The 11,722-nt window shown below is 32.1% G+C and overlaps 1 protein-coding gene across 1 annotated transcript; it reads right to left on the bottom strand.

The window, feature by feature from the left end:
• Positions 1–604: 604 nt before the first annotated feature.
• LOC136200888 (stemmadenine O-acetyltransferase-like) lies at positions 605–2,155 on the bottom strand. Its single transcript, XM_065991395.1, has one exon. The coding sequence runs from the start codon at positions 2,149–2,151 to the stop codon at positions 667–669; it is 1,485 nt and encodes a 494-aa protein (XP_065847467.1). The 5' UTR covers positions 2,152–2,155; the 3' UTR covers positions 605–666.
• Positions 2,156–11,722: the final 9,567 nt, after the last annotated feature.

Genomic DNA, 11,722 nt, shown 5'->3' with positions numbered 1-11,722 from the left:
ACACTTTCTAACATTATGACCACTAAATTTTAACTAACGCCTTATAATAACCGTTAACGACCTCAAAATGAAATTATTCAAGAATTAAAGTTATTTAAAATAACATTTACCATGAAACTCATTTTATATTTTTCAAAATCACAATTTTTGGAACTTTCTCTCTCTAAAAATTCAATTTCTCTCTCATAACAAAACAACAGCTAAATGACATCAAAACGAAAATTTTAAAGAATTAAAGTTGTTTAGAATATCATTAACTATTGAATTTTTTTTTATTTTGAAGTCATCAGCTATCAATTTGAAGCGTTGATTGAAGTTTACTGACGATAATGTTAGAAACTGTAAAATTGAGTAACTTTTTATGTTACATTTTGAAGCTTAGTAACCATCAGTATTTTTCACATGGACCCTGATGACTATGTGAATTTGGTCATTCACCGTTAGATGTAGGTTGATTAAATCTAAGCCTTATGATGCTTTAAATATCCATCTTTTAATTAGCCTACATCTAACGGTGAATGACCAAATTCACTGTGGTCATTATGGTCCATGTTAACACTACTGTAGTAACCATACCATGAAAATGAGTAAGCTTCAGTGGAAATGGGCATAATTTACCTTGAACATTTTATATCTACTGTTGAAGTAAAACAACGAAAATACGAACTACACGAGTAACGGACTCGGATCCAAAGATACGAACCTAACGATATCTTCATTCGTTTCCAAAATAGCCATTTCTTGCTCATCCAAAGTAACCCAAACTTCAACCCCTTCACCACATTTTGTATCATTCAAAATTATAAGATTTAGAAAAAATGAACCTCTTAAACCAATACTACTAACCCAAATAGGGTTTCCCCACCCAAAATTAGCAACATCATAGTACCCAAAATTACACCAACTTGAAAATCCAAAGCAATCCATACCCTTTTCACACCAAATTTCACTCACTTCCACTAAACATTTCTCCATCACACTTTTCCCTTCTTCACCTCTCATTTTCTCAACAAATTCACAATCAACTCTTGCTATTGCTTCTCTCACTTTCCCTACCAAGTCCCCGAATTCCGGCTCGGTTTGACCGTCGTGTATTGCCGGAGCAATCCAGAGAAAGTTTCCTAAAACGTTCTCCACCAGGGACGGTTCCATCCTCCTCCGAAGATTCACCAAATGGTTCACCAATGAGGGTCGTCGAGAACCGTGTAGTTTTGCGGAGGCAGATGCCATAGACCTCCATAGGATGGCCGAGATAACCTCAACTCGAGTCGGGCGTGAAACCCCCGACTCGACTGCTTCACTTTTCAACTTGGCAATCGCGGAGGCATTAAAAACGAATCTTTTAGTTATGCAAGTACCCTTTTTCAGAAAACTCCCCCACATCGCATTCGCGGAGTCTCGTAGCCATAAATCCTCGACAGGAAAAAGAGTCGCCGCACCCGTACCCATACCCACAGCCGCGAAATTCAGTTGTTTTGATTTATTACTACAAGTACCCTTTTTCAAAAAACTCCCCGACATCACATTCGATGAGTCTCGGAGCCATAAATCATCGGCATGAAAAATATCAGATGCACGCGTGCCCATACCCGCAGCCACGAAACCCGTCTGTTCTAATTTATTAGTACTACTACTAGTCCACATTTTGAGAAACATTCTCAATCCATCACCATCCATGAGTCTATGAGATATGCATATACCAAAGGCGATTCCGTCGCACTCGAACACGTTAGCTTGAACATTCGTCGCGAATGTTCCGACCATCGTTTCGTCGGAAACGAATTCACATGGAAGAAAACTGTTTAGTGACAAAAGATCAGGCTTTGTGAGGAATTTCTCCAAGGTACAATTAACCCGAGTTTCGACGAAACAAGCCCCTTTGTCGCTACAATCGATTGAAAACTCGTCTCTAATCGTCCCGGACAACGGGTAGAAACATGCTATGGTTTCTGAAAGTGAAGACTTGAGAAGATCTAGTCTTTTGCAGAGATCAAAGTTTGTGTTTTTATCCATAGGATAGAAGAGAATTAATGGAGCATAACGAGATGGAATTAGTTGATCTAGAAGAGAATGTTTGAAGATTTTTGGGTGTGAAAATGTTGAAGAAGATGAAGGTTTTATTGTTTCTGTGGAAATTATCTGAACTTCCATTTTTATTTTCTTCTGCTTCAATGGAGATAAGATAATTGTCACTTGATTTTTATATAAAATTGGCGGGTAAAATTACACTCATGGCCACTAAACTTTACTAATTTTCATATGACAACTAAACTTTAAAAACATAATATAAAAGTCACTCAACGTTAGAATTTCTAATATTGTGGCTACTAAATTTCAATCAACGACTCAAAATGACTATTGACGACCTCAAAATAAAATATTTCAAGAAATGATAGTATTCTAAGCAACTTTAATTCTTTAAAATTTCCGGTTTGAAGTCATGTAGGTGTTGTTTGATTAGGAGATAAAAGTGAATTTTTAGAGAGAGTAAGGCATAGAAATGATGATTTTGAAAAATAAAAAATTGAGTTTTATGGTAAATGTCGTTATAAACAATTTTAATTATTGAACATTTTTATTTTGAAGTTATTAACGGTCATTTCGAGGTGTTAGTTAAAGTTTAATGGCTATAATATTAAAAAATGTAAAATTAAATGACTTTTATATTATATTTTAAAGTCTAGTAATGATATGTAAAAATGAATAAAGTTTAATGGCCATAGGTGTAATTTCCCTAAATTGGGTTAAAGAGCACAACTTTGATGGCTAAGGTTTGAATTTCTTAAAGATTCTTTTCTTGTCATTTGACGATACTAACAACGTTTCCAAGTATGGGTGTGAATTGGGCGCAAAACCAAATTACTGAATCGAACCGAATTCGGTTTTTCAATTTAATTATTTGTTAAAGGTGAGTATCGGTTCGGTTACTAATCGAATCAAATTATCGGTTAATTAAATCGAATATTATAGAAACAAAAATTCGGTTTGGTTCGGTTACCAATTGAATAACAGAAATATATAAAGTTTTAATTTAAAGGGATAAGGACCGAACTTTTTTAAAAAAGTACAGATTTTCCATATTCTTTTATTCGGTTTTAGTTAACATTTTTAATACGAAATTCGGTTTTTGGTTCGGTTTTGAATCAGAATGTATACCAATATTTCCAAGGTATATATAGTAGTAATTAATTTTAGGCTTCATACATCATTTGTTCCCTGAACTTGTTTAAAAAGTTTGATTGATTTCTTGAATTTTTGAAGTATCCCGATAGCTTTCTGAACTTACATAAAATGTTCAGTTAGCCCACTGAACTTGTGTAAAATATAATCAATTAATCACTCGGTTGTAAAAAAAAAGTAAGTTAAATGCGGAAAATGTAATGCATGTGTTTTTTAAAAAGCAAAACGATTAAGGTCGGGGTATGCGGTTCTAATATTAGAGAAAACAAATTTTATAGTTGAGCAAGTAAGAACTCCATTCTTAATCTATTTTATGAATTATGTAATAACAATTTAAAACATGTACAATATATATTCCGCATTTAACTGACTTTTTTTTTTTGCAACCGAGTGATTATTTGATTACATTTTACGGAAGTTTAAGGAGCTAAATATTATGCAAATTCAGAGAGCTGTCGAGACACTTTGAAAGTTCATGGGCAAATCAAGCTTTTTGTACAAATGATATATTAAGGGGGTGTATGGTTAACTAATTTTCACCTCCTGTTTGCATTTTCACATTAAAAGGCAGAATTTGAAGTGTTTGTTAGACATCTATTGTTTGTCATTTATAACTAAAAAATAGATTTTTTATAAAAGCAGAAAATCTCTGCTTTTTAGAAAAGCAATCTTTTCCAAAAGCAAATAGTAAATAAGAGCAGAAACCCAGCAAACAAGAATAACAAAAAGCAAGTAGTGAAACAGACTAATCCTTAATTTTACTTGCTCAAACAGTGAATTGTTTTCAAAGGTCCATATTTAATGCCAATGTGGCAATTTCTTATTCGCTGAATATATATATATATAGGTGAGATCCAGCGTGACAAGGGTTTAAGTTGTGACAATGAGCTTATTGTGTGACATAACAAAACTACGTAGTTTTGATGATAATTAAAAAGAAAAGGTGACAAATTGGTAAATAAAATGAAAGAGATTATAGAGAAAATTGTTTTATTTTTTTTCTTTAAAATGCATTTTCCCAATTCCAATCTCGTTTTTCAAAAAATTTTATACCGTTGGACTCGTCTTAATTAAACGGTCATTTTAAGATCCATGAAGCTCAAGTAAAAAAAAATCTGGTGAACGGAATCCGGGTGGGCGTTTTCCGGCGAGAAACAAAGTACCCAGAAAATTCTCAAAAATATTCAGAAAATGTAAAACATTATTCTAAGAAACTTTAATTCTTGGATCGAAACAGGATTTCTTACGGTTTAGTCCCAATAAAATTTTTTCCTTAATTTTATCCATTTTACATGCTTCAACAATTTGTTGGGACTATACCGTAAGAAATCCCGCTTCGACCCAAGAATTAAAGTTTCTTATAATAATATTTTACATTTTCTGAAATTTTTTGAAAATTTTCTGGGCACTTTGTTTCTCGCCAGAAAACGCCCACCCGGATTCCGTTCACCAGAATTTTTTTTACTTGAGCTTCAGGGATCTTAAAATGACCGTCTAATTTAGATGAGTCTAATAGTATAAAATTTTTTGAAAACCAAGGTTAGAAATTTCAGAAAAATGTATTTTAAAAAAAAGAAATAAAACATTTTTCTGTTGGAACAATACAAGTATTATGTTGGAACAAATGGTGTAGAACAAAAAACATGTCCAGAAAATTATCAAAAAATTCAAAAACATGTAAAACATCATTTTAAGAAACTTTAATTCTTGGCTCAAAGCGAAATTCCTTACAGTTTTGACCCAATAAATTGTTGAAGCATGTAAAATGGATAAAATTAAGGAACAAGTTTTATTGGGACTAAACTGTAAGAAATCCCGCTTTGACCCAAGAATTAAAGTTTCTTAGAATAATGTTTTACATTTTTTGGAATTTTTTAAGAATTTTCTGGGTACTTTTTTTCTCGCGAGAAAACGCCCACCCGGATTCCGTTTACCGGAATTTTTTTTACTTGAACTTCAAGAATCTTAAAATGGCTGTCTAATTTAGATGAGTCTAATAGTATAAAAAATTTCGAAAAACGAGGTTAGAAATGTCAGAAAAATGTATTTTAAAGAAAAGAAATAAAACAATTTTCTGTTGGAACAATAAAAGTATTATGTTGGAACAAATCGTACACTGATTTGGAACAACGTAAGTAGGACAAAAAACGTGTCCAGAAAATTATCAAAAAATTCCAAAACATGTAAAATATTATTTTAATAAAGTTTAATTCTTGGCTTAAAGCGAGATTCCTTACATTTTTTACCCAACAAATTGTTGAAGCGTGTAAAATGGATAAAATTAAGAAAAAAGTATTATTGGGACTAAACCGTAAGAAATCTCGCTTCGACCAAAGAATTAAAGTTTCTTAGAATAATGTTTTACATTTTCTGGAATTTTTTGAGAATTTTCTAGACACTTTTTTGCTTGCCGGAAAACGCCCACCCGGATTCCGTTCACCGGAATTTTTTTTACTTGAGCTTCATGGATCTTAAAATGACTATTTAATTAAGAAAAAGGCAGAAATGGTGCTTAAGTTACATGAACAAGTGAAACAACAACTGGAGAAGAAGAATGAGCATTATGCAAAGCAAGCTAACAAGGGTCGACAATGTGTTCTATTTGAACCCGGTGATTGGGTGTGGTTGCATATGCGCAAGGAAAGGTTCCCCGCTCAGAGAAAATCAAAGCTACATCCTAGAGGCGATGGTCCATTTCAAGTAGTCGCACGAATTGGGGATAATGCCTACAAGCTCGACTTGCCAGGTGAGTATAGTGTGCATGCCACTTTTAATGTGGCTGATTTATCTTTGTTTGATGTAGGAGATGAAGATTTGAGGACAAATCCTTTTCAAGAGAGAGGGAATGATGTGATATCAAAAGCACAAGAGCATGGAACAAAGGAGCTTGGAGTTAAGGAGCCTAGTAGAAGCATGAGGGATCCATTGGAGCTGTCAATTGGACCTATGACGAAGAATCGTGCAAAGAAAGACCAACAAATGCTTAATGGACTCATCTTGAGCTTCTTTAAACAAGGAATGAATTCTAGCGAAGTCATTAAAGATGGTGTGTTTTTGTGTTGTATCCAAGCCCAAGCCCATAATAGTGATATGTAAAAAGGTTGATCATATTTTAAGAGAAGCTTTGGACTTGCATGTGTTTGGCATGTGCAAAACCCATTGGGACTCATTAAAATTAATGCTATAACCTTATAGGTTTGATTGGGCTTATTTCTAGCTAATTAAAAGGCCCAAATAATGTTAATTAGTGGGCTGAAATTGGGCTCTAAAGGACAAAAACGAATTTAAAGTTTTTCCTTGTCTAATTAGGATTTCTTTTACCTTGGTGCACTAGGATTCAACTTCCTTTTTAGTTTAGGTTTAGGTTTATTTTGTAGCCTATATAAAGGCTTGTATTCTTCATTATTTTTATCAATCAGAAATCAATATTTTTATGAACAAAAGTTCTTCTATAAAAGTTTTTGAAAAACGAGGTTGGAAAAGTTGGGAAAATGCATTTTAAAGAAAAAAATAAAACAATTTTCTCTTTCCTTTTATTTACAAATTTGCCACCTCCTTTTAGTTAATTACAAAATTGGTCATTGTCACACAATAAGGTTTGTCACATCATAAGAGATGTGTCACACCTGATCTCTCCTCTATATATATATATATATAAATATATATAATACTAAAACCTCGATAAATGCATATCATTGGGACCGGAAAAAATATTCATTAAGCGATATTATTTATTTATCGATAAATGAATAAATTATTCATTTATCGATAAATCAATATTTATTATTTTATCCAGAGCCAGATGATAGTTGCGTTATCGCAAATGTATTGTCAAAATTGGTCTTTAAAGCAATGGTCACCTTAAACAACTAGTTGCTACAATATGAGCAAAATATACCAGAAGTTGTGTTTACACTACAAAAAGTTAAGGATGGTGTTCATTTTGGTTTAGGTGGAAAGAAAAAACAATCAACTATAGATGCATTTTTTCAGAAGAAATAACTTCTAGTTGATTGATTGAAAGATTTTGGTATATATATATATGGGCAAAGTACGAAAAAAATGCTCGTGGTTTACCTTATTTGTAAATAGAGGTCCGTGGTTTAAAACTTTCAAATAGAGGTATGAGGTATGCTTATTTTACAAAACAAAGTATTTAAAATTAAACTTTTAAGTCATTGATGACAATAAGCGCGTTTTTTAAATTTTTTTTCAATTATATTTATATATTGACAAAACGCAGATCCCAAAATCAAATTGAAACGGTGTAAAATGAATTTAAATATCAATTTAGTTCATAAACTGTCAGATTAATAAAAAACGTAAAATTACACCATATTATTTATTGTTTCGATTTAGAAAGTTGTTTTTTCGGGGGTTATGTTTTGCTGATAGATAAGAATAATTTTTTTTAAGATAAAAATGTCTTTAGTTGTAATCAGAACTTACTGTGTAATTGTAATACTTTGTTTTGTAAATAAAACATGCCACAGACCTTTATTTGTAAACTTTTAAACCACATACCTCTGTTTGCAAAATGGGCAAACCACATATATATTTTTCGTACTTTTCCCTATATATATATATACATATTGTATGTAATTCAATAATTATTAATTTATATTTTCATTGGACCTTTAAGGATTTAAATATTTTTATTACTTAATGCATTTAGCGAGATTATTACTTTAGTCCATTGGCCCAAGTTGGAACCGAAAGAATTTATTATATAAACGAGGTTATTACTTTATTGAACATTTATTTATCGAGGTTTATATATATATATATATAACTCATAATTTTGTTATTTTAGACTAGAATTGCAGGTCAGTAAGTTGACATAGCAAAGGCCAGTTTTGTTCACCTAACTTTGACTTTTACTCCTCCAAGTAATATCTAGTGTCATATAGTTGACCTTTTACCAGCACATTCAAAAATATCCTTAACGACAACGTTAACAGTGAAGAACAATTTTACCATTAACATTTAAATGATAAAAAATTATATAATTTTATCGTTAATATTAATAGTTAAAAGAACTTTTATTCTTAATATTCACAAGTCATTTCAGATATAATTATAAAACACAGAAAATTTGTTTTTCTTTCCACCCATTGTCCCATAGCTAGTTCTAAATACAAAGTCACATTTTTAATGATTTAATAATACTTTTGAATTTAATAAAATATTTGAATTTTTTTGTCCAACTCGTATAAAATACAATATAATTTATTAACTTTTTTAAAAAAAAAATTACTTCATATGAATGATCGTAATTTGTTACTAATAAATGATAAAATGACGCACATGTGAAGTGTATACAGTGGTGAATACATGATTACTCGGTTGGGGGCCGATTTTACACGTGCGTTCACAAAAAAAAAAAATTTGCTAAATCGAACTTGCTCTATTTTTTTATTATTTTTTTTTGTATATATGCGTGTTATAATTTGAATGGTCAAGAACCAATTTTTAAGTATTAATGTACAGTTTCTCAAAATTAAGTTAGATTTCATTTAATAGTCCTAACATATAAAAAAATTGGATTTAGGGAGAGGTGAACAGATAAAAAAAATTAAAAAATTTCAGAGAATAATTTGGATTTAAAGAGGCCTAACGGGAAAAAAATTAGAAATTTGGATTTAGGAAGGCCTAACAGACAAAAAAAAATTAGAAAATTAAATTTAGGGAGTACCTAATAGACCTAAAATATTGAATTTTTGAATTTTGGACAAGCCTAATGTTGGTCCCGTGTGATTAGTTCCAAGGGGGGGTTAGGAACTAATATAACTTTTTCGATTTTAATTAATTAAGCTGACTTAATATTTTTTCTTAAGTTTGTCAACTCAGCTTTGGTCAGCACGACCAATTGTAACGTAAGATAGCTTTAGTCAGATATTGACTAAAACTATTTTACATATGAGTTGGGAATTGACACTTTTGTGGTCAGCTTCCAACTCAGTACTCTTATTTACTCAATATCAATTTAGACAATTTATATGCTGAGTAAATATAACAAGCAACACATATAGATATATATATATATTGAGAGAGTTAGAGATTACTCAGCACGACTTATCCTGGTTCGGCCTCTCCGCCTACGTCTAGTCCCCAGAGTCCCTCCGGGCTTTTGAAATCCAATACTGAGCTCTTTAAAGGTAGAGCACAAACCGTTTACAAGGCAGTTGAATATGCAAGAGTACCTTCCTCTATTCGTCTACTCAACTCCTACTAAGTGCTATAACCGAACACTTAGGTTTCTCTACCACTGAGTATTTACAACCAAACACTCAGCACAACAATCTCAATAATACAATTGATACAGACTTGTTCTTTTTCAGACAAAGAACACTTTAGATGATTACAAAAATCACTCTAGCTTTTACACAAGAATAGAAAGTTGGTGTAAGATCTCTTTTTGTTTTGATGTGCTTTTTACTTGTATTTTTCTCTCTTGTATTTTCTGTAATTCGGCAATGATCCAAGAGGTATACTTGTCCCTTTATAGTTGCAATCTGAAGATCAAATCATTTGAATTTGATTTGCCCGTTGAATCCAAAACGGCTCTTTTGGGGACAATGTTCTGGTCAGCTTCAGATATGCAGGCCAATCCTATCGTCTGAATTCTACAATCGTCAGGTTTGTCTTCTTCTAGCAGGTTTCGTCTTTTAGTGCTAGTTTGTCTTTTAGCAATGGAACAGTTGACCCATGCATCTCGAAATTGGCTTTTGCGTAATTCCAAGGTTTCTATTATTGGTGCAGACAGTTGTCGGACTTGTCTTTTAGCTAACGGATCATTCATGCTGTCCTGAAGATTACTCAGCTTGACTTTGATGTCCGTTGTCTTTGATTGTTGCCAATTTAGATACTGAGTTCTCTTTTACTCAGCTTCCATGGTCAGCTTCGTTCTACAATACATAGTTCTGACGAAGACTCTTCTATTTTTGATACTGAGTTTCGTTCCACTCAGCTTCTTGATCTTTAAGCTTCTGTTCTGAAGATGACTTATCTTCTGTCATGCTGAGTTCCACTCTGCTCAGATTGTGCTGTGATCTTATGCTGACTTCATCCTGTCTTACTTTTTTTATTTCTGTTTGCATTTATATTTATACTCAACACTGAACAAACATATTAGTACAATTAAATCAAAGCACTTAAATTTAATTGTCCCTTAATCATGGATTAACTTAAATGATTTTGTCAAATCAAAATCATGTGGAAAGGTGTTTCAACAAACTCCCCCATTTTGATGTTGGCAAAATATTTAATTGATGGAACTCAGCATTGAGATTCCCCATGATTGAAATTCTTTTTATTGCTTTTGAAATTACTCCCCCGTAAGGGTTGCATCTATTGACTTAACTTAACTCTAAATGATGTGATATCAAAAGCACAAGAGCATGGAACAAAGGAGCTTGGAGTTAAGGAGCCTAGTAGAAGCATGAGGGATCCATTGGAGCTGTCAATTGGACCTATGACGAAGAATCGTGCAAAGAAAGACCAACAAATGCTTAATGGACTCATCTTGAGCTTCTTTAAACAAGGAATGAATTCTAGCGAAGTCATTAAAGATGGTGTGTTTTTGTGTTGTATCCAAGCCCAAGCCCATAATAGTGATATGTAAAAAGGTTGATCATATTTTAAGAGAAGCTTTGGACTTGCATGTGTTTGGCATGTGCAAAACCCATTGGGACTCATTAAAATTAATGCTATAACCTTATAGGTTTGATTGGGCTTATTTCTAGCTAATTAAAAGGCCCAAATAATGTTAATTAGTGGGCTGAAATTGGGCTCTAAAGGACAAAAACGAATTTAAAGTTTTTCCTTGTCTAATTAGGATTTCTTTTACCTTGGTGCACTAGGATTCAACTTCCTTTTTAGTTTAGGTTTAGGTTTATTTTGTAGCCTATATAAAGGCTTGTATTCTTCATTATTTTTATCAATCAGAAATCAATATTTTTATGAACAAAAGTTCTTCTTTTCCTTTGGGAATTATTTTCAATCCGGGATTGAATTCTTTATTGTGAGCTTGAGAGACCGGGTCATCATTCTTGCAATATTATCTTGATCGTGAACAAGTATTTTGGTAAGGTACTTGTGAATCGCCAAACACTCAGGTTCCAATTTAATTATTCGAAGGTGTAAGGTCAGATCTTCTTTCATTGTCTTTAATTCGTTGGGATTGGTTTGTTATCACCAATTTATGTTTGTTATTTGATTCTATTAATTCCTTAAGATAGATCTGGAAAACTTGTTGATTTGGTTATTATCTCTTTTTCATAACCAATATCACATCAATTGGTATCAGAGCTTTGGCTCTTAAGGAATTTGTTGTTTTTGTTTTGTTTGTCGAAATTAAAAAAAAAAAAAAATTACCCCAATCTAGAGTCTTTAATTATTGATCGAGTTCCTCATATCTTTGCATCTAGTTATTTAGGTTCTTAGTTGTAGCGAACTGATTATTTTTGGATTCTATTCTTACTAGCCAAACCCATTTATGTGTGTGAATTTCTTCAATTTTTTTTTGCATGTTAAATCATTA

The sequence above is a fragment of the Euphorbia lathyris genome, chromosome 7 (genome assembly GCF_963576675.1).
Source record: "Euphorbia lathyris chromosome 7, ddEupLath1.1, whole genome shotgun sequence".
In the NCBI taxonomy this organism is placed as follows: Eukaryota; Viridiplantae; Streptophyta; class Magnoliopsida; order Malpighiales; family Euphorbiaceae; genus Euphorbia; species Euphorbia lathyris.
This window is presented reverse-complemented; position numbering and strand designations above follow the sequence as displayed.